The sequence below is a fragment of the Coregonus lavaretus genome, assembly GCF_964263955.1.
Source record: "Coregonus lavaretus genome assembly, chromosome: 10".
Taxonomy (NCBI): Eukaryota; Metazoa; Chordata; class Actinopteri; order Salmoniformes; family Salmonidae; genus Coregonus; species Coregonus lavaretus.
The window spans coordinates 27,690,381-27,714,594 of NC_139997.1; the positions used below are offsets into that span (position 1 = coordinate 27,690,381).

A 24,214-nucleotide genomic window follows, 5' to 3' on the forward strand; every position below is an offset into this window, starting at 1 on the left:
TCTGGGTGCTTTTTGAAGTATGTTTGGGGTCATTGTCCTGCTGGAAGACCCATGATCTCGGACGCAAACCCAGCTTTCTGACACTGGGCCCTACATTGCGACCCAAAATCCTTTGGTAATCCTCAGATTTCATGATGCCTTGCACACAGTCAAGGCACCCAGTGCCAGAGGCAGCAAAACAACCCCAAAACATCTTTGAACCTCCACCATATTTGACTGTAGGTACTGTGTTCTTTTCTTTGAAGGCTTCATTACATTTTCGGTAAACAGTAGAACGATGTGCTTTACCAAAAAGCTCTATCTTGGTCTCATCTGTCCATAAGACGTTCTCCCAGAAGGAATTTGGCTTACTCATGTACATTTTGGCAAACTGTAGTCTTGCTTTTTTATGTCTCTGTGTCAGCAGTGGGGTCCTCCTGGGTCTCCTGCCATAGCGTTTCATTTCATTCAAATTTCGACGTATAGTTCGCGCTGACACTGATGCACCCTGAGCCTGCAGGACAGCTTGAATTTCTTTGGAACTTGTTTGGGGCTGCTTATCCACCATCCGGACTATCCTGCGTTGCAACCTTTCATCAATTTTTCTCTTCCGTCCACGTCCAGGGAGATTAGCTACAGTGCCATGGGTTGCAAACTTCTTGATCATGTTGCGCACTGTGGACAAAGGAACATCTAGATCTCTGGAGATGGACTTGTAACCTTGAGATTGTTGATATTTTTCCACAATTTTGGTTCTCAAGTCCTCAGACAGTTCTCTTTTCCTCTTTCTGTTCTCCATGCTTAGTGTGGCACACACAGAAACACAATGCAAAGACTGAGTCAACTTCTCTCCTTTTTATCTGCTTTCAGGTGTGATTTTTAGATTGCCCACACCTGTTACTTGCCCCAGGTGAGTTTAAAGGAGCATCACATGCTTGGAACAAACTTATTTATCCACAATTTTGAAAGGGTGCCAATAACTTTGTCCGGCCCATTTTTTTAGTTTTGTGTGAAATTATGTCAAATTTGCTTTTTTCCTGTTTTTTTTTGTGTTATTCCAATACACACAAAGGAAATAAACATGTGCATAGCAAAACATGTGTAATTTCAATACTTTTCTGTGAGAAATACTTCATTTTCTGGAAAAATTTCAGGGGTGCCAACAATTTTGGCCATGACTGTACACATTAGTACTGGACGAAGTGAATAAGGCCAGTTGCACACCTCGGGGAAGAAGGGGGGAACTGAATGCTTTGTTGTGCTGGTCAATTGGAAAGGAAGACTTGAAGAAGTGACTGTTGAAAGACAAGACCAGAGTGGTATGATAACGCCACTACAACTCACCGAGGTTGTTGTCGGTTAGCACCTCCTTGACCTTCTTGGTGATGATGTAGGTGTCCAGCTCCGGGGACATGGCCACCATCTCCTGGATGCTGAGACCTGAGTGGCCGGGGACGGGCAGTGGCGTGCCGGGCTGGGACTCAGAGGGCTCGCTGGGCTCCCTGGGGGGGACCTGGGACGATCCTCCTCCACATCCCCCTCCTCCTCCCCCCTGCTCCCCCAGGCTCTTCACCGACTCCTCGGCTGAGCTGAGGGGGGACTCTGGGGCCGGGCTGCAGCTGGCTGAGGTCTTTGGGGTGTTTTCTGTGGAGACATGAGAGAAAGAACCAAGTGTCAGAGAGAGACAAAGACGACTTTATATTTTTGGGACACTCAAATGTGCACAATTCAATAGCAACACAACAAAAACAATTTCTATTCAAAACTTAAACCCTTGGTAGGGGGGACTCCCAATCTGCAATTTATTGAATTGGGACCCAAGTTATTCTCTAATCACAAGCAACTCAGTATGATTTCCACCAACTACATTAGCGTCCCTACAACATTAGTACTCATACTGTCTATCAGCTAGCCTCCAGCTAACTCTATGGGCTACATGTACTCTGCTCCAATGCTCCGTCAAACAAACAGTCATTCCAGCATGCACACATAGAGAATGATTGGCGCTAATGTGTCGGTGTGATTCTGTCATCTCCACCAGCTCCCCCTCCCCTCCCTCTACCCAATGGCTGTGTGATGGCCCATTGCACGGCCAATCAACTCTCCCCATGAGACAGCAGTCTGTCAGAGATGAACAGAGAGGGAGAGAGAGAGGAGAGAGCGAGAATGTGGAGCAGATGAGTAGAAAATCACTGCATGTGCAGTTTTCTTCCTCTCTGCGCCTCAGTAGGAAAAGTGCACGTTGAGTTGCATTGACGGGAAAGTGCCTGTCAGAAGATCAGATACGTGTGTATGTGTTGGTTGTATGCGTTCTGAGTGAGATTTATGATTCTGTTCAAGCAGCGTGCTTTACAGTAAATCAACTTGAACACAAAATGGACTTGTTTGTCACATTTCAGAGCTGATGATGCGAGCATGTCCAACACGCTCGTCTTGGCACTCCTAGGCCCGTGACTACCAAATGGAAGGATGTTGTGTACCCTGTTGTGTGTGTAGCTATATCTGTGTGTGTGTGTGTGTGGTGCTAGGACTTTCTCCTGTCCTGCTCTGTCGAGTGGGTAGCGGGTAGTGGATAGAGTAGACAGACATTATCCTGAAGTGAGAGGGGTGTCCTACACTACATTGTCCCTGGCTGCCAGCAGAGCACAGGAGGGACAACTCATCAGTAATCCCCAGCCGAAGCCAGGAGGGAGGCTTCAATTGTTTGCTAAAATGATTTCTGAAGTCTGGAAAAACAAATGATTTATTTTGATGAGTCAGAGGCTCCAAATGAAGCTCCTGCTCTCTCTCTCCCTCCATTTTCCCTCCTTCCCTCTCTCTGCCCACCCTGTGTGGTAGAGTGCGTATGTGCGCGTGTGTGGGGTATGTGTATGCTGTGTTTGTGTGGTGAGTGCGTGCATGTGCTCACCACGCATGTTATGCATATTTGTGTGAGGGTATGTGCATGAGCTGTGTCTGTCTCTGTGTGTGTGCGGCTGGCTGCGGCCCTAAAGTGAGCAGCCGAGGGGAGCCGTCACTAGTGATTACCTCCCTGCCGTGCTGGGGGAAACAGCTGAGGGGGGAGTGTATGTGTGTGTCTGTGTGTGTGCGTGGAGGGGGGAGGCAGTCAGCTCGCATCTCCCGCCCGGCTCGCTAAGCCTACTGGTGACATTTTATCTGGCAGCGTGGTGCGAGGGGGACGAGAGGGGGGCAGGGGGGGGCGGGGGAGACAAGGGAGGGGTGGGGTTCTCCACATGACAGGTTGTCCAGTGACATGGTGCCAGTGACCCACAGCCCAGCTATGTCACTGGCCCAGTGGCCCCCAGGGGTACATTGCATTGGGGGAGAGAGGAGAGGAAAGAGGGGCCAATGTTTTCTGCTTTCCCTCACATGGCACTCTGTTTTGTTTGACGCCAGATGATGGAGTGATAAGAGAGCGGATGAGGGAGAGAGAGAAAGAGAGAGAGAGAGAGATAGCTGCATCTGGATGTACAGCTGCTTGCAACTCTGACACTGGTGACACTAAAAGGGCCTAAAACAGCTTTCGCTGGCTTTTAGATAAACACATTACTCCATGACTGGCCCCGTTCAACTGCAACCAAAGGCTTTTTGTTCCAAAGATACCGTGGCACCAATTTAAATACCAATGTATGCCTACACTATATATATAAACATTTGCATAAACATTTGCATATGCAAATGTATGACTACATTTCGGCCCAAACTACATTTTTAGATCAAATATCCGTATGAGGTAACACTCAACATTCCGATATACGAACAAAGCGTTTGGAAATAACTGAACATACAACATGGTAGTCATATGACCCTTGGTTAGTGTATGGGATAAAGATGGCACCGGTATAAACAGTGTCCCTTCATGTTTCCCATCCCAGTGTATCTATCGGTGTTCCTGACAGAGTGAGGGCATGTTAGCACTGAGGGGAAAGGATGAGCAGAGACAGATGAGAGGGAAGGGAACACTTCACCTAACACACACACACACACACACATTCTGAGAGGCACCTGGAGGGTGTGTACTCTGTATGTAGCTTCCACACACACCCCTGGGGAGGGCTACTTATAGCTGGGCAAACTGTGGTGTGTTCTAATAAGGGGCAGTGAGGACATTATAATGTCCTGGAAAGAGGATACACTGACACACACTAACATACTCCTACACAATGAGGTACAAACTAACACACTATGGCCTTGTGTCGGTTTTAAAAGCTTTTGATCACGTTTCACAGCTTTTAGAGGGTACTTTTACAGTGCTCCCACAGTGCTTTTACAGTCCATTCCATATGCGTTTCTGAAAAGACTTTTGGACGAAGTAAATAAACAATGTAGCTGTCTCTCCCTCTATCTTCTCTCTCTGTTCTTTCTCTCCCTCCATCTCTTTCTCTTCAGTCCATCTGGGCTGTCCTATTTAACAGGGCTGTGTGGTCTCCCCTCAGCCAGGGCACAGAGACACCGATTGGTACAATGTCCTGTGAGAGATGCATTATGGGACTCTAAAGCCTGGCCCATTACACCGGCTATTCACATGTTCCACAAAATGGGACTTTTTAAACACACTTTGGGCCCCGTTGCCGTGACTGCATAAGAATGTGTGTGTGAGAATGTGTGTGCGATTAAGTGTTTTTGATTGTGTTTGTCTGTGGGTGTATCTTTTGGGGAGAGTGTGTGTGTGACAGAATACGTATCAGTGTATGGGTTTCTACCCTTGTTCCAGGAAAGGCCCTCCCCTCCCCTGCCCTGTTTGCTTGCCCTGCTCCATATCTAGCAAGTGTCCCATTAAACCCCATCCCAAGAACATAATGTACTTTTAAATGCTCTGGCCAGCCCTGGATTAAGCAGACAGGCAAGCTGACATTTACATTTCTTTCTAAGCTACGGGTCCATTTTAAAAGCCATTAATTTCTGATCATCTCTCCCTCCCTCCCTCTCTCCCTCCCTCCCTGTGTTCCCGATCTCCCTCTCCGGTTCTAAAGTCATCTCTGTAATCTATATATTGTCGTGGCTAATTTGCGGGGAAAATGATGGAGAAAGGGTACTTAATGTAGGACAGCCAGTAAATGTAATTCATCATGCCTCTGCCCCGGCGCCGACAGAGAGGGGTGTGTGTGTGTATATGTAAGAGGTGGGGGGTGATGTAGCCCTGAACAGCAGAGGGGCTGTGTGTGTGTGTGTGTGTGTGTGTGTGTGTGTGTGTGTGTGTGTGTGTGTGTGTGTGTGTGTGTATGAGTGGGTGTGCGTGCGTGCGCAAGTGTATGAATTTGTGTGTGTGCGAGTGTATGAATGTGTGTGCGTGTCTGCGAGGGGGAGGGGGTCTGTCTGGGAGAAGAGTGCGTAGAGGAGTGAGGGGAGGGGGGCTCATAGTAATTATCATACATCAGTGTTCTGATGCTGTAATTGATTACAACAGCTGCGGGAGGGCCCCGGGAGAGAGCGCCAACCCCCCACACTGCCCTCCCTCCTCATCCTGATCTTCCCCCTTTGCCTCCGCCTCATCCCTGGCCAGTGTGTGTGTTATCGAGCCGCTTCCCCTCCTCTCATCTATGAGGTGTGACAGCTCTGTAAACAGGGCATGGCGCTACCTCACATTAGATGCTCATTAAGAGGCGTGGCTGACTATCCTCTGGTGCCACTTCATCACTGCAAATGAGCTGGCATCAGGTTAGCTAGCGCTGTTGAGGATCAGCGCTATAAAAATATCAACCTTTACCAGATTCGGAGTGTATGAAGTGCATACATGCTGGTGGTGCATATGTGGATGTATGGGTAATATGCATCCATGTTGTGTATCTATAGATGCATCAGTGTGAGGTATGGTTCTACAGATACTGTGTATTGGTGGTGCAGTGTATGGTCTTTTTCTAAGATGGGGTAAATTAAGTCAGGTTCAGTCCAAAAACCACTCCCTGTCAGTCTTTATCGCGACTATGATCTGTGTTTCCACAGGACGTGTCCAGACACACACACACACACACACACACACACACACACACACCACAAACACCAGGCTGGCTAAGCTTGTGTCACGTCCGCTCTCCATCATGTGGAGCGGGTCGCTGTGTGTGGCTCAGCAGAGAGATGCCATGACAACTCCAGATCTACCCTGACACACTGGGCACTGCAGCATTCTGGGATAGTAATCTCACTGTCTCTCTGGAAGATTGCCCGAGGTGACCGGCCAGACAAAACAGCAACGGTCGAGAAAAGAGCTCGCAAGTTCAAAAGAGGCTTGGATATTATTATTATTTTAGTTAATTTCTTTACCTTTATTTAACCAGGTAAGCCAGTTGAGAACAAGTTCTCATTTACAACTGCGACCTGGCCAAGATAAAGCAAAGCAGTGCGATAAAAACAACAACAACACAGAGTTACATATGGGGTAAAACAAAACATAAAGTCAAAAATACCACAGAAAATATATATACAGTGTGTGCAAATGTAGCAAGTTATGGAGGTAAGGCAATAAATAGGCCATAGTGCAAAATAATTACAATTAGTATTAACAATGGAATGATAGATGTGCAAGAGATGATGTGCAAATAGAGATACTGGGGTGCAAATGAGCTAAATAAATAACAATATGGGGATGAGGTAGTTGAGTGGGCTAATTTCAGAAGGGCTGTGTACAGGTGCAGTGATCGGTAAGGTGCTCTGACAACTGATGCTTAAAGTTAGTGAGGGAGATAAGAGTCTCCAGCTTCAGAGATTTTTGCAGTTCGTTCCAGTCATTGGCAGCAGAGAACTGGAAGGAATGGCGGCCAAAGGAGGTGTTGGCTTTGGGGATGACCAGTGAGATATACCTGCTGGAGCGCATACTACGGGTGGGTGTTGCTATGGTGACCACTGCCTAGCAGTGATTTATAGATGGCCTGGAGCCAGTGGGTTTGGCGACAAATATGTAGTGAGGACCAGCCAACAAGAGCGTACAGGTCACAGTGGTGGGTAGTATATGGGGCTTTGGTGACAATTTGCTGAGTAGAGTGTTGGAGGCTATTTTGTAAATGACATCGCCGAAGTCAAGGATCGGTAGGATAGACAGTTTTACGAGGGCATGTTTGGCAGCATGAGTGAAGGAGGCTTTGTTGAGAAATAGGAAGCCGATTCTAGATTTCACTTTGGATTGGAGATGCTTAATGTGAGTCTGGAAGGAGAGTTTACAGTCTAACCAGACACCTAGGTATTTGTAGTTGTCCACATACTCTAGGTCAGACCCGTCGAGAGTAGTGATTCTAGTTGGGTGGGCGGGTGCCAGCAGCGTTCGATTGAAGAACATGCATTTAGTTTTACTAGTGTTTAAGAGCAGTTGGAGGCTACGGAAGGAGTGTTGTATGGCATTGAAGCTCGTTTGGAGGTTTGTTAACACAGTGTCCAATGAAGGGCCAGATGTATACAAAATGGTGTCGTCTGCGTAGAGGTGGATCTGAGTCACCAAATCAAATCAAATTTTATTGGCCACATGCGCCGAATACAACAGGTGCAGACATTACAGTGAAATGCTTACTTACAGCCTTAACCAACAGTGCACTTATTTTTTTTAATAAAAAAGTAAAATAAAACAACAAAAAAGTGTTGAGAAAAAAAGAGCAGAAGTAAAATAAAATAACAGTAGGGAGGCTATATATACAGCAAGCAAGAGCGACATCATTGATATACACAGAGAAAAGAGTCGGCCCAAGAATTGAACCCTGTGGCACCCCCATAGAGACTGCCATAGGTCCAGACAACAGGCCCTCCGATTTGACACATTGAACTCTATCTGAGAAGTAGTTGGTGAACCAGGTGAGGCAGTCATTTGAGAAACCAAGGCTATTTAGTCTGCCAATAAGAATGCAGTGGTTGACAGAGTCAAAAGCTTTGGCCAGGTCGATGAAGACGGCTGCACAGTACTGTCTATTATCGATCGCGGTTATAATATCGTTTAGGACCTTGAGCGTGGCTGAGGTGCACCCATGACCAGCTCGGAAACCGGATTGCATAGCGGAGAAGGTACGGTGGGATTCGAAATGGTCGGTGATCTGTTTGTTAACTTGGCTTTCAAAAACTTTCGAAAGGCAGGGCAGGATGGATATAGGTCTGTAAAAGTTTGGATCTAGAGTGTCACCCCCTTTGAAGAGGGGGATGACCGCGGCAGCTTTCCAATCTCTGGGGATCTCAGCCGTTACGAAAGAGAGGTTGAACAGGCTGGTAATAGGGGTTGCGACAATTTTGGTGGCTATTTTTAGAAAGAAAGGGTCCAGATTGTCTAGCCCAGATGATTTGTAGGGGTCCAGATTTTGCAGCTCTTTCAGAACATCAGCTGTCTGAATTTGTGTGAAGGAGAAGCGGGGGGGGGCATGGGCAAGTTGCAGCGGAGGGTGCAGAGCTGGTGGGTAGTGGTAGCCAGGTGGAAAGCATGGCCAGCCGTAGCAAAATGCTTGTTGAAATTCTCGATTATTGTAGATTTATCGGTGGTGATAGTGTTTCCTAGCCTCAGTGCAGTGGGCAGTTGGGAGGAGGTGCTCTTATTCTCCATGGACTTTACAGTGTCCCAAAACTTTTTGGAGTTAGTAGTACAGGATGCACATTTCTGTTTGAAAAAGCTAGCCTTTGCTTTCCTAACTGCTTGTGTATATTGGTTCCTAACTTCCTTGAAAAGTTGCATATCGCGGGCTATTCGATGCTAATGCAGTACGCCACAGGATATTTTTGTGCTGGTCAAGGGCAGTCAAGTCTGAGGAGAACCAGGGGCTATATCTGTTCTTAGTTCTGAATTTTTTGAATGGGACATGCTTATTTAAGATTGAGAGGAAAGCACTTTTAAAGAACAACCAGGCATCCTCTACTGACGGAATGAGATCGATATGCATCCAGGATACCTGGGCCAGGTCAATTAGGAAGGAATATTGAATGGAAAGGGTTCTCAAATGCAGACACGTCATATGCAGCCTTTAAACACTGAAACCAAAACCTAAATGTTACATCAAATCCTTTGTGAGGAGAGCTTTAGCTAGACATTGATTCCCCTATGTTTATTCATCAACGAAAATAACTATGTTTCTTATCTTTACCAGCACTTAAAACACACTTTCATCATTGTCTCCTAACCAAGTTTGAAAAGCCACGAAGACTTTGCATAAGAAAAGCTGATTATCTTTGTTAAAACCCCCAGTGCCATTTTAATTGATCTACCTCGGGTCAGAGATGCAAATGAGGCCCCAAATTTGATTAGCCCGTAGCTTTATTCGCATCACCCTGGGGACAACAACAACACGGTGGCAGGCAACAACAATGTCCTTGGGTCTTCTTGGCTGTCTTTTAGCAGTCATCACCTCCCTAGCATCCACTCTTTAATTAGCTAGCCATAATTAGCATCCCTGTGGTTGCTAGCTCCAGCTCCGACCGGTCGGGACGCACTAGCTCAGACAGGATGGCGGCGTTACCCATAAACCCCCTCACCCTAGCGTATACATTATCACGCTTTGGCTAATGAGAAATGAGTGAAGGCCACAGGCCTTTGATTTCAATGGTGTTGCTAAGTCTTGCACTAGTCCTTTTAATGTTGTATCGAAATGAGACAGTTTATTGAATCTAGCTGAAATTATTTATTGTGTTTGATAAAGATGTGTTTTAGGCTTGTTTTAGAGAGTCTGGGTAAGAGGCATCGGTTTCTTTCAGTTCTGAAAGCAGACTTGGATCAGCTCTTCCTGACCCAGTCCAAACCTTAACCATTGTGGTCTAAATCAGATAATGGCTCCTGGGACAGTTTTCTGCGTAGCAATTGAGACTGGGGACAAGGAGTGGTTGAGAGTGAGTTAGAAAGGCAACAGAGAGAGCATAGTGTGTGGTGTGTGTGTGTGTACAGTATGTATGTGTGTGTGATGGTGGGTTCAGGAGGCAGACACAGACAGATGACTGTGGGGGAGACCTGACGGACAGGTTCACACACACCCCTGGCTGATGGATGAGTCCCTCTCTGTGCTTAAGTCCAATGCTCCAGACACGGAATAAAAACTGGAAAAGATTTTCATTTCAATACAAGGACAGCAGCCGGGGAGAATTTAATCGGTGGGCAAGGACAGAGGCTCTCCCTGCTCTTAGTGGCCATCAATCAGATCACACACTGGGACACACACACAGGCTACTAAGCGACTGCGTGTGAAGAGTAAAATAATCCTAACATTTCCACAGCCTAATTGTAGCCTAACCAATATCTTAACGGAGATTCTGTGAAAATACAAATCGGAAAGGGGATTCATCAGAGAAAATTACTTTACCCCAGTCCTCAGCAGTCCAATCCCTGTACCTTTTGCAGAATATCAGTCTGTCCCTGATGTTTTTCCTGGAGACAAGTGGCTTCTTTGCTGCCCTTCTTGACACCAGGCCATCCTCCAAAAGTATTTGCCTCACTGTGCGTGCAGATGCACTCACACCTGCCTGCTGCCATTCCTGAGCAAGCTCTGCACTGGTGGTGCCCCGATCCCGCAGCTGAATCAATTTTAGGAGACGGTCCTGGCACTTGCTGGACTTTCTTGGGCGCCCTGAAGCCTTCTTCACAACAATTGAACCTCTCTCCTTGAAGTTCTTGATGATCCAACAAAATGGTTGATTTAGGTGCAATCTTGCTAGCAGCAATATCCTTGCCTGTGAAGCCCTTTTTGTGCAAAGCAATGATGACGGCACGTGTTTCCTTGCAGGTAACCATGGTTAACAGAGGAAGAACAATGATTTCAAGGACCACCCTCCTTTTAAAGCTTCCAGTCTGTTATTCTAACTTAATCAGCATGACAGAGTGATCTCCAGCCTTGTCCTCGTCAACACTCTCACCTGTATTAACGAGAGAATCACTGACATGATGTCAGCTGGTCCTTTTGTGGCAGGGCTGAAATGCAGTGGACATTTTTGGGGGGGATTAAGTTCATTTTCGTGGCAAAGAGGGACTTGCAATTAATTGCAATTAATCTGATCACTCTTCATGACATTCTGGAGTATATGACATTCTGGTCCCCTGTAGCTCAGTTGGTAGAGCATTGCGTTTGCAACGGCAGGGTTGTGGGTTCGTTTCCCACGGGGGGCCAGTATGAAAAATGTATGCACTCACTAACTGTAAGTCGCTCTGGATAAGAGCGTCTGCTAAATGACGTAAATGTAAATGTAATTATGCCCTAATCTATGGATTTCACATGACTGGGAATACAGATATGCATTGGTTGGTCACAGATACAGTGCGTTCGGAAAGTATTCAGACCCCTTCACTTTTTCCACTTTGTTACGTTACAGCCTTATTCTAAAATGGAGTCAATTAATTGTTTCCCTCATCAATCTATACACAATACCCCATAATGACAAAGCGAAAACAGGTTTTTTTTATTTATTTTTAAAACAACAACACTGAAATACCTTATTAACATAGGTATTCAGACCTTTTGCGATGAGACTCGAAATTGAGCTCAGGTGCTTCCTGTTTCCATTGATCATCCTTGAGATGTTTCTACAACTTGATTGGAGTCCACCTGTGGTAAATTTAATTGATTGGACATGATTTGGAAAGGCACACACCTGTCTATATAAGGTCCCACAGTTGACAGTGCATGTCAGAGCAAAAACCAAGCCATGAGATCGAAGGAATTGTCCGTAGAGCTCCGAGACAGGATTGTGTCGAGGCACAGATCTGGGGAAGGGTACCAAAACATGTCTGCAGCATTGAAGGTCCCCAAGAACACAGTGGCCTCCATCATTCTTAAATGGAAGAAGTTTGGACCCACCAAGACTCCTCCTAGAGCTCGCTGCCCGGCCAAACTGAGCAATCAGGGGAGAATGGCCTTGGTCAGGGCCCTTGGTCAGAGAACCCGATGGTCACTCTGACAGAGCTTCAGAGTTCCTCTGTGGAGATGGGAGAACTTTCCAGAAGGACAACCACCTCTGCAGCACTCCACCAATAAGGCCTTTATGGTAGAGCGGCCAGATGGAAGACACTCTTCAGTAAAAGGCACATGATAGCCCTCTTGGAATTTGTCAAAAGGTACCTAAAGGACTCTCAGACCATGAGAAACAAGATTCTCTGGTCTGATGAAACAAAGATTGAACTATTTGGCCTGAATGCCAAGCGTCACGTCTGGAGGAAACCAGGCACCATCCCTACGGTGAAGCATGGTCTTGAGTGGCCTAGCCAGAACCCAGACTTGAACCCGATCGAACATCTCTGGAGAGGTTGGACGCTCCCCATCCAACCTGACAGAGCTTGAGAGGATCTGCAGAGACGAATGGGAGAAACTCCCCAAATACAGGTGTGCCAAGCTCGAAGACTCGAGGCTGTAATCGCTGCTTCAACAAAGTACTGAGTAAAGGGTCTGAATACTTATGTAAATGTCATATTACAAAAATATATATATATCAATGTGAAAACATTTCTAAAAACCTGCTTTTGCTTTGTCATTGTGGGGTATTGTGTGTAGATTGATGAGGAAAAAACGATTTAATCAATTTTAGAATAAGGTTGTAACGTAACAAAATGTGGAAAAAGTGAAGGGGTCTTAATACTTTACGAATGCTCTGTACCTTTAAAAAAAAGTAGGGGCGTGGATCAGAAAACCAGTCAGTATCATGCAGCGCAACACATCTCCTTCGCATAGAGCTGATCAGGCTGTTGATTGTGGCTTGTGGAATGTTGTCCCACTCCTCTTCAATGGCTGTCCGAAGTTGCTGGATATTGGCGGGAACTGGAACACGCTGTTGTACACGTTGATCCAGAGCATCACAAACTTGCTCAATGGGTGACATGTCTGGTGAGTATGCATGCCATGGAAGAACTGGGACATTTTCAGCTTCCAGGAATTGTGTACAGATCCTTGTGACATGGGGCCGTGCATTATCATGCTCAAACATGAGGTGATGGCGGCGGATGAATGGCACGACAATGGGCCTCAGGATCTCGTCAAGGTATCTCTGTGCATTCAAATTGCCATCGATAAAATGCAATTGTGGTCGTTGTCCATAGCATATGCCTGCCCATACCATAACCCCACCGCCACCATGGGGCGCTCTGTTCACAACGTAGACATCAGCAAACTGCTTGCCCACAGGAAGCCATACATGTGGTCTGCGGTTGTGAGGCCGGTTGGACATACTGCTAAATTCTCTGTGAGAACGACGTTGGAGGCGGCTTATGGTAGAGAAATTAATATTCAATTCTCTGGCAACAGCTCTGGTGGACATTCCTACAGTCAGCATGCCAATTGCATGCTCCCTCAAAACATGAGACATCTGTGGCATTGTGTTGTGTGACAAAACTGCACATTTTAGTGGACTTTTATTGTCCCCAGCACAAGTTGCACATGTGTAATGATTGTGCTGTATAATCAGCTTCTTGATATGCCACATCTGTCAGGTGGATGGATTATCTTGGCAAAGGAGAAATGCTCACTAACAGGGATGTAAACAAATGTGTGCACAACATTTTAGAGGAATAATCTTTTTGTGCCTATGGAACATTTCTGGGATCTTTTATTTCAGCTCACGAAACATGGGACCAACACTTTACATGTTCCATTTATATTTTTGTTCAGTATACTTTAGTTTCTTGTTGCAAACAGGATGCATCTTTTGGAATATTTGTATTCTGTACAGGATTCCTTCTTCTGTGTACACGTGTACCTTGTGGTTGGTCATGTAGGTGCAGTACGTTCTAGCAGTGTGCATGTCCGGTGAGTGTGTATGTGTTTACCTTGCGGCTGGCCCTGTAAGGGCAGGATGTTCTGGCCCAGCTCTCCGTTGAGCCAGAGCTGCATGCGGATGAAGGGCTCCCGGCCCTTCTGGGTCAGCTTGCTCCAGGGCTTGGGCCTGGATAGCATGTCGCTCACACTGCCCTGAGACAGGCCCAGCACCTGTAACACACACACACACACACAGACAGACATGCATACACACAGACAGACACGCATACATACACAGACAGACAGACACGCATACACACAGACATAAACACAGACACGCCAGTCAAATATTTTAATATACCCGAGCTCACCATCACAGTAAAACAACATTCCAAAGTGTTACTACACTGCTCAGAAAGCATGCCAGCATGAAGCCTTATATTAGCTACAGATTATAGACATACTCCATATTTTAGAGCACACTACAAGGAGTATAATGACACTAATATGTTGTCTTCACCATGTACGGTTTCACTGATCATAGGGTCTTACAGGAGGCATGTATAGGTCTAAAAATTGCCACTTGACTTTCATCCTGATTTTCCCAAAAAATGGTTTGTGATACAAATGTAATATGCATGTTAAACATCCCCCCAATGAAGTTTTTATGTGAGAATTGCCAAAACAATCTGTGATATTAAAATATTTTCAGGACATGCTGGTATGGAATCGCCCAATTACAAACACACATGCATAGAGATCATGCACTTCTTCCTTCAAACCACTGAGATCTGTACTGTACGCCATTACACCATCTGCTTTAGTTTATACCAAAGAGGGTGTATAAAGGAGTTTTTGTTGGTGGAATCCTGGTTGGCGGCCCAATGCTATATCACAGTGTGATGCCATTAACTAGCTGACTGCTGAGAGAGCGACTTAGGCTTAGATGTGTTTTAAATGGATGTGACAACTGAAGCTTAAAGGACCACATATGTTTTATGATGTCAAAAGTGACTGTTTCCTGTTTACACAGAAATCTATGAAATGTATGAATAGATTCATTTAACAAACACACTATAACAGAGAGCTGAGCTAGCATAGTACACACAGTCTTGAACTGTGCTGACTGAGGGTGGAGGGCAGCTGGGCGGAAATGACAGGAAGGAGAGAGAAGGGGAGCAGTATTACAGGGGGGATGTGAGTTGACACTACACCAGCGCAGGATGAGTATATTAGGGAGTGTAAGGACACGAGTATGGGACGGTAGGGTGTAGGTGGTCTGTGTCTTGCACACCTTCTCTCCAAAGATGCGCTGGCAGATGCCGTTCTTGGCAAGCTTGTCTTTGACCTGCTGCGTGAGCTCGGCCGTGTCCACCTCTTGGTACATGTAGAACTCGTACTGCTCAGGAGTGAGCGGTGCCACCACAGGCTTGGCTTGTTTGGCTGCGGGGGTCAACAGGGACCCCAGAGGCCCCAGGCTCAGGGGAGAGGGGCTGCTCTGGGGCGTGTCGGCGCGGCTGGGCCCCTGGGTTTTGGTGCCCCCGCCAGGCTCGGAGCCGGCCTGGGAGTACGGGGACTCGGCCCGGGGCCAGTCCTTCCAGTAGTCCAGGGAGGAGATGGAGACGGAGGAGGAGGAGGGGGCCAGCCGGGGAGGCTTCTGGCGGAGACACAGAGAGGCACAGTCAGTTGGGAAGTGGGGATGGGGCCGGCCACTAAAGGATAACAGCTAATTGCTAATGGCACAGTCACTGTGGAGGGAGGGCGCTAACCTCTAACGCTAACGTCAAGCTATCGCCGGCTATGAATAGGCGTGAGTGGAAGGTAGGTGGCTCCTCTTCCCCCTATAAAGGAGTAGGACACAGCCACTGTCATTGGATGGATCCAGAGAGGGTATGTGGATCAGAAGATATGGGGCAGAAGGTATGGCGATGATTTCAATGTTGTGAAGAATCTTAGCTCCCATGAGTTGCTGGGTTAGGCCATGTTCTGCCTCTGAAGGCTGCTAGCGTAAGTATTTGCCATATCCGGTTTGTGGTGTCGACACGGACCTCACACACACACATACGCACTCCAAGCACCTCGTCCTGAGTGGAGCAGCTGCACGCTACATATGAACACAGACAATGGCCCTCCGTTTGTCTTCTAATATCACCTTCCAAATACATTTCAGTTGCACAAGGGCTGTGTACAGAAGCTGATTTGAGTGATGGCAACCAACAAAAACGACAGTAGTGCGTAACAAATCTCAGCAGTTTAAGGAGAAGTAGCTAACAACTTACACAAACAACATGTATATGATCCCTCAGAGGGAATGAGCCTTGAGTGTAGAACTGTGATGAGTTATAGTAATATGACACATTCTCAGAACATTTTGAACATTGTGGCCGGACCACCATGGTTCAGAGGTGAGAGAGAGGTCATGAAGGCAGAGTGTGTGTGGTATTTATGTTACTGTACCTCCTTGCTGTCCTCCTGACTACGCGCATCGTCATTCAGGCTAGCCGTGACTCCCTGCCCCCCGGGATGCATACTGCTCCACCATTGATCCCTCCAGGAGCCTCGCCCCTGCTTCGTCCCTCCGTCCATTAGCGACCCTCCTCCTCCCCCACCTTCTCCAACCACCACCTCTCCTGCCTCCTTCTTCACCATGGCAGAGTGGAAATCCAGGAGGGAGGAGGGCGAAGGAGAGGAGGTTGGGGGGATGGAGGGCTTCTTGAGTGAGAGGGCCAGAGGCGAGTAGGAGGCCGGGAGGATGGGAGCGCCCAGGAGTTTGGGGGAGAGCAGGGCCAAGTCAGAGGGGCCCATGGAGGATGCTTTGAGGATGGGCTCCAGGACGGCCTGCTGGGCCTCCATCTCTCTCCTGGCCTGCTCTAGGATGGAGCGGATGGTCTCGTCTGAGCTGGAGGATCCACCCGAGCCGATACCACCACAACCACCACCAATGCTGGACGAGGGAGGGGGCTGGGACGAGTCTACTGCAGGGAGAGACAGACAGAGAGGATAGACAGACGTCATCAGACAAGGCTACGAACGCCATCGACACTCAACTTCAGATGATGCTCCATGGCCCACACTATTTGAAGTGGAGAAGAATTTGGTGAGGTTTTGGATTTTCTGTTTGATGCCTGAAGATCAAAACAAAAGGAAAATGTAACATTTGACAAGAAGTGATTTCTTATGAAGTAACGGATTGTCTTATAAACATATTTTAAGTGCTTGATAATTCATACAATAACAGTCCATCACTTAAGAATTTCAATATAGCCACATTTTCCTTTCTAATGTGTTTCAGGCTAAAATAACTGCTCCCTAGTAAACCATATCCCTTAGATTTAAGACATGGACGGTCAAGGAAATGTTTTCTCCATCCCTGACAGAAAAAGGTGGTTCATATATTCTCGGTGTGGGGCCACACAGTGTGTAAGGTTAAATCCATTCCTCACCGAGTCTGAGACTTTGTGCATATTTTGCAAAATAGTTGCCCATGCCTCGGGGGTAACCTGTCTGTCGTCGCTGTCTGTCCTCCACACCATCTGTAGTGGGTGGCACGGCGTCAAGAGGGGGTTAGCACGAGGGACATCTCTTAGACATTCTAAAGGCAGTGTATGGGGCAGTCACTAGCACTGTTTGGCATTAGTTATGGCATTGGCAATTTAGGAATAATTGTATGACCAATAAGATACAATGGAGAAAGCTTGAGTCGACCACATCACATCTTACTGTATGTTCATCCACTTTACGGGCTGTATGCGGTCAAAACACTGGGAAGGAAACTCTTCATACAGCAAATACCCACCATCCCTATAATTTCCGTATAAGGGGCATGCAGTGTGGTATGACAAGGGTCAGACAAGAAGCATCAGGCAACTATACAGCAGGGTTGAAGTTGGGTTGAGGTCAATTATTTTAGCTATATCAATAGAGGGACTCAATGGAAAATTCAAACCAGCCCCTGCTGTAGAGTAGTGTCCGTCAGCGAGAGGAGTCACTCACCAGCCTTCTGAACCTGCAGCTCTCTCTTGGCCTGCTCCAGGATGGACTTGATGGCCTCGTCTGAGCCACTCTCTGGGGTGCGGATCCGTGTGGTGATGTTACCTAGGGAGGGGCAACAAAGGTCAGGGGTCAATGGACTGTACCAAAGGGAGGGACGGCAGGAGGCAACGGGGGTGATAGAACCTTTGGGTAATTAATATATATGTTGCTAGTATTTCACTTTTTTGAGTCTGACTACAATATGTCACAGGTGAACAGTCATAACATAGCCAGTGAAATCTGAAGCTCAATGTTTTGAGTTTGAGAAAAGTGCTACTTTTCCAATAAATATCCAATAAAAAAGTCTGAAGTTTGAGTCTACTGACTGTCTCCTGTCTAAAAGGAACCCAAGGTGACGTTAAACCTAGCCTTCTCCTTCAGTGAGTTCTGACATCAAATCGCCATGGCCCCCCCTGGCAACAGAACCAGTGTGTATGTGTGTCTGCCAGCAATACTCCCCTGGGGGCTCCCTTTACAACACAGCTCAATCCTGTTAACACAAGAGGCCACGGCTACACATGTTCCTCATGAGCACTGAACAGAACACTTCCAGCAGCCAGCTAGCCAGCCAGCTACCCTCCGCAACAATGGGAACCAGACTTTGGACAGACTCCATAAGAAACACAAGACCTGGTGTTTTGGATGGGCTTCAGAAGGGAAGGCTAATTGCTGTTTGGAGTTAAACATGGAGGGGCCTGACGAACGTGGCTCCCGAGCTTCCCGGCTTCCTCTCTCTCATTTGTCCTGAGTGAGTGGTCAGAGTAATTGGGCAAGGTCGCGCTCGCTCATGTGTGTGAGTGAGGCGGGGGGGAGCAGCTGGGTACAGGGGGTGAACTGGAAATAAATCATGACAAAAAAGGGGTCTGACAGGGCAAGGATGGGGGACTCCGTAAGCACCCCCCCCCCCCAGCACGTTCTAACTCACACACATACACAGAGATATACACACATGCACAGCCATGGTGGTGTACGGGGAACAGCTGCCGGGTCATGGGGACACAATGTTACTATGTTTTTCTAAGGACCTCTGTTTTTAAAGTTTTACAGTTTTGTCAAGGCCACCACTGCCTGTGAAGAAAAAGGGGTTGAAAATCATTGTGTATGCGGCCTTCCGAAGTGCCAATCTGCATGTAAGCACCACACCCATGGCCATTTTCATAAGGCATGAAACACTGCATGGGTTTGGGGAAAGTATATAGTACGGCATATAAAGGAGCTTTTTAAAGCCTAAATTATACAAGTGAGGTTTCGCCCTGATGTCAGACTGGGAGAGATTACGTGGGCTGGTTTGGACTGGAAGTTTTAAGACGCACCCTATGGGTCGAAAGGGTGCCTTTATAACCCCCTTCATGTTTGGGGCGGCAGGTAGCTTGGCGGGTAGGAGCGTTGGGCCAGTAACCGAAAGGTTGCTGGATCGAATCCCCGAGCTGACAAGGTAAAAATCTGTTGTTCTGCCCCTGAGCAAGGCAGTTAACCCACTGTTCCCCAGGCGCCGATGATGTCGATTAAGGCAGCCCCCCGCACCTCTCTGATTCAGAGGGGTTGGGTTAAATGCAGAAGACACATTTCAGTTTGATGCATTCAGTTGTACAACTGACTAGGTATCCCCTAATCCTATCCCCCATTTTTTCGCCTGAGGTAGAAGGTGTCCTTAACCACATATCTATGATCAGATAAACCAACCCCTTAATGGGGAAGAAAGAATATCCATGGTTAGGATAAACATCAACCCCCTCCCTGTATTTTCAACCAGACTCCAGGCCAGAAGTGGTAGAGTGACTTTGACAATGGCTAACTGACACAACAGATTGTACAACATAAAAGCCGACCAAAACACTAAACCAACCACGATAGGGAAGGCAAAGAACAGACCTGGCCTCGAGGAGCATTCGGAGCCGGTTCTTCGCTTCGGAACCTCCTGAAACACTCTGTTCAGGTTCTGGCCTGGGTTCTCTGTTGGAAAACAAGTGGCGACAGATAAGATAAGTAAGTGTCAGAACCCTGAACTGCCACATGGAGGTGGATCAGCTTGCTCTCCCCAAATCCGAACTGTTAACCATTAGAGTGAAAACGCAAAACTGACAATAGATCAATGTCTAGGAGCAGCTTCATTATACTCAAATGGAGACAGGATATGGTGGTGGTAGTCAGGGCCTTAGCTAAATAGAGCTATAGATCTACAGTTACTAGACCACCTCCTCATCACCACCACAACATCTAGTCATCTGAGCAAAAACCCTAACATTTGGGCAAAACCAATTCAACAAGGACGAAACCCTTAAGTGACTTACTTAAGAACGCAAATATAGCTAGAAGCCATATGGTTCAGTATGTCAGAATACAATGCTTGTAAATACACACATGCTCTTTGCTAACACTTTGGCCAGAGTAATACGCACAGTAGTAGACAACAGTATCTTATTGTCAAACAGCCAGAAACAAAGTTGATTTAAGACCACTCTACACAGTCTTAAACCGCCTTCTGAGAACCCTTGAGTCAATCCACATGTTCTACCATTCAAACCCACATGTCAAACTCTCCACATATTCGAGAACAGACATTGATGGGGATTTGGACTCACTGGACTGTGAGTTGCGGGTTCAGTTATTGAGAACATTGAAATGATTGAAACGGAACAGAACTAGTAGCTACAGCAGCGCATAAGAACCACATTACATTTCTTCCCAGCATGATTCTATTAAACTTCTGTTAGACTTTTCCCCTGGGCCAACAGGTTTGGTGCTTGCTGCCAGACCAACTCCTTGAAGCCCGTCCAAACAAGTACAATAGACAAGAGTGCAGAGCAACAGTGTGCACATTCATCTACACTCACTACTCTGCTTTAACACAGAGAGGAACAAATTTCGCCCCCAAGCGCAAACTTTCACATCACCCCTGCCCTGACTGCCAAGTGGGCCCGTGCTGTGTAACGCGGAGAGACTGGACTGCGGACGTGTTTCCTAATACCCAGTCTGTTTCGCCTCGCTCTCGTCCAGGGCTGCCGACGGCAGCAGCTCTCATCTTGCCTTGTGACGCTATTGACTGAGCACCAAGCTCCAAATGTATCAGTTCCTCAGTTAGAGACAGAAAGAGAGAGAGAGAGCAGAGAAACAGACACAGCCAGAGTGATGGATACAAAGAGATAGAGAAAGGAGAAAGAGAGAGGAAAGAGGAGAAATATGGAGTCATTTAATAGGAACCCAATGTACAGGCACGCGTTTTGTAATCGGTCTCAAATTTGACGTAATTGATTGTGAAAGTGTCCGCATTATGAGCAGTTTGGGGTGAAGAATGAGAGCTTTGCAGCAGGGGAGTGCAGCTCCAGTCTGAGTCGCCGTGTGTACTGTCACTACTGTGGCATGCTTTTTCAGAAGACTTAAAGCACTATCCTCAGAACATTCTGTTCTGCATGACTGACACAAACACACAGTACACACAAACACAACCCCCCCCCGCACCACTGCCTGTCCAGACATGCATGTTATTGACTGCTGTTTGAGCCCATTCAGACAGATCTTCCTCTGTAATCTGACGGGATCAGCTTGCCTCCCACTCACTGACTCAACAGTACAGAATGCATTCCCAAGCAGCACATGGCAATGTGCCATTTAAGACGGTTACAAAATCAATAGCAAAAAGCAGTGTGCCGACAGCGCTAAGTGATGGAACCCTGAGTGGCGCGTGCGACGATGACATCTTGATAGACTAGCTTTTAAATGCTCCCTCCCTCTACTTGGTTTTTATTCCTGGGACGGTTGCTACGACGACAGGCGAAAGGCGATAACGACGGGGAAGGGAACATGTCTGCGAGGTTAATCTGGATATTTTAGCAGGCGACATGACTGGCGACAGAGTGATAAGGATCGCTGTCCATTCATCAAGGTCCCGGGCTATGGCCACACTGCTGTGGGGTGTGGAGGGTGGGGGGGACGTCTAAATGTCTGTACCATCAATGTACTATTCAGCACTCCTTTTCCTGTTAAGTTGAGTACACAGATTTGTGGGAGAGCACAGCAGGACCATACTGAAGCTACCGTAACACAGAAACAGAACACATGCCTGAACCTGGGGCCATTCTACTAACCTCGCAAGCCACCTGATCTTGCAAGTTTACATGAATGGAATCAGTCTGGTAATTACGAGGTTACCGTTCTATACACATCAGAAATATCTCACCTAGGAATTGGAACTTGATGTGTGATGCAAAGCATCTGGAGGCAAAGACATTACTAAAATATGTGTGTATATGTGACGTGCTCAGCTATGTGTGTGTGTGAGCGGTTGATGTGTGCTGTGTGAAGTGTATGTATACATTTCTGTCAGTCTCACCTCTCTGTCTCCCCTGGATGCTGCGCAGTGCCAGGATGTTCTGCTCGTCGGACAGGAACTGCCTCATCTTGTGGAAGGGCTCCTTGCCCCGGATGGTCAGCTTGCTCCAGGGCTTGGGCCTGGCCAGTATCTCACTGACAGAGCCCTGGGACAACCCCAGCACATAGTGGCCGAAGATCCTCTGCCCAATGTTGTGCTTGATCAGCTGCTCCTTGACCTGACGCGCTATCTCAGACGTGTCCATGTCTTCGCCTTCTGAGACGCTCCCCGCCCCTTCTGACTGGCTTGGTGAGGGGGCTAGGCCGTTGATGTCCGGGCTGCCCGCCGACGGGTGCTGGGATTGTGACTGCAAAGACTGATGGGGTGGCAGGGGGCTGGCTGAGAGGGAGTTATGGGTGGGGTAGTTGGCGGGGGAGAAGAGCAGGGCCTGGCCGGAGGCGGACATTGAGTCCTGCAGGGCTTTGGAGTAAAAGGTCTGCATGAGCTGGCGCTGCAGCAGGGAGTTGAGCGCCACCTTGCCCCCCAAGGGGAAAACGGTGCCCACCGACGCCAGAGAGGAGGGGCTGAAGAAGTCCTGCCCACCCAGCCCACCGCCCGTGGGCGAGAAGTGGTGTGTGCCATTGGCGGCAGTAACTGGGGTGGTGTCGGAGGAACCACCTGAGCCAGTGCGCAGGAGGAGCTGAGAGGAGGGAGGGGGAGGGGAGCCCTTCAAGTTGGTGCCCATGGGTGTGGTGGAAAGACACTGTTGTCCCTCTGATGACTCTTTGACCTTTCGCTCCCTCACACCTGTGAAACCAGACAAAACATGACACAGATCAATACATCATGTGGCGTCAACAAAGTCCAAAATAACAAACAAAATATCTAGACGTGGGCAGTGTACTCCAGTGGAGTAGCATAACATTAGAGTGGAGATGCACTGATGGAGTGTGTGTATTTGCCAGTTGGGCTTCTGGCTGTGGAGAGGGACACTGAGCAGTAGTGAAGGGAAGCGTCTGGCAGGCATGACCCAGGATATGGACACAGGCAGATGTGCCTAGGTTACCTGCTGTGTGGTGTATGCCCTGCCTAACCTCCTTTAACCTGCCCCTGCATATCACCATCTCCAGGCCACCACTCACTCAAGGTAGAGTTTCATGGTGGGTTAACATCAGTGGTGTGTGTGCCTGTGGTGTGTTCATCAGAGTGTGGGAACAGAAGCAAAACTTATGCATGTACTATACAGCAATAATAAACAATGGCTGCCAAGCAAGAATTGCTCTTTATGTAGTTTTCCTTGTGAGCTTTGATTAATGTTAGGTATAGCCATAGGCCCAACACCATTACAAAAGAGTCCATGGTGTACAGAGCATCAGGCACACAACATTTAGTTATTCTCATAAAACTGATAACACTTTACAATCATTAACATTAATTAATCCAAAATCACATTGGGAAATAAACAAGTAGGATGCCGGTCCGTGGTTTCACATCGACATGATCTGGTAGGACAACGAGGGATCCCATTAGGAATGCAAATGAAATGCTTCATTTTTTAGGGTGGGTGAGGGAGGGCGAGACCCGAAGCCAATTGGGATGACATTTCCAGAGCGACCGAGTGGTAAAGGGCACACTGGGAGGAGAGACTAACAGGGCTTCATTACCATACTGGATCACTTCATCTCCACCAGCGTCTGACCTCCAGTGGCCCCCTTCTTCTCCTCGCCCAGGGTGGGCCGCACTGTGCCCCTCCACTACCCCCACCCACCGACACGCAACTGCAATCTGTGTTGTCGCAGATGCACTACCCAAACAGCCCTGGGAAGCAAGCAAACTGACCTTAACCCGTAAAGATGAGATGTAGCCTCCATACACAAGCAGCGGTCGGTACCTGTTTGTGTAGTTAGAGACCCCTAGCCTGTGGTGTGGTTAGGTAATTTTTTGGAGAGGTCAAACCTTCGAGTTTAGGGTAAAATAAACTTTAGGGAGAGATTTTAAAAGAGACTTTTGAGGTAACTTAGAACAGAAAGCTAAAGCTCTCAACTGGAAAAAAGGCAAACTGATCATCAGCAGGTGTAAAACTAGTACCAAAAGGTTGGTTTGTACACCAAGGACCAACAAGTCCCCAATCTTTTCATCTCCAGAGTCTAAGCAGTTGGGTAGCAGATGTAAAGTCAAGGCGTTTAGAGAAATGGAGATACAACAAGGAACTTCAAACAGGGATCCTGTTGAAATGTATCACAGAAAATGTTACAGTATCTCTCAAATC

General features: G+C 47.4%; 1 protein-coding gene across 1 annotated transcript in view; it reads right to left on the reverse strand.

Moving 5' to 3' along the window:
• The window catches only part of LOC311136223 (homeobox protein cut-like 1), a gene marked incomplete at its 5' end in the record, with an annotated part of 256,137 nt that overhangs the window by 14,146 nt on the left and 217,777 nt on the right, over window positions 1-24,214 (reverse strand). The window contains 8 exons of the mRNA XM_084170341.1: window positions 1,324-1,623; window positions 13,676-13,835; window positions 14,899-15,261; window positions 16,062-16,576; window positions 17,048-17,137; window positions 17,598-17,699; window positions 19,509-19,589; window positions 21,967-22,752. Coding sequence (XP_084026467.1) covers window positions 1,324-1,623; window positions 13,676-13,835; window positions 14,899-15,261; window positions 16,062-16,576; window positions 17,048-17,137; window positions 17,598-17,699; window positions 19,509-19,589; window positions 21,967-22,752 — 2,397 coding nt within the window. The remainder of the gene's footprint in view (window positions 1-1,323; window positions 1,624-13,675; window positions 13,836-14,898; window positions 15,262-16,061; window positions 16,577-17,047; window positions 17,138-17,597; window positions 17,700-19,508; window positions 19,590-21,966; window positions 22,753-24,214) is intronic.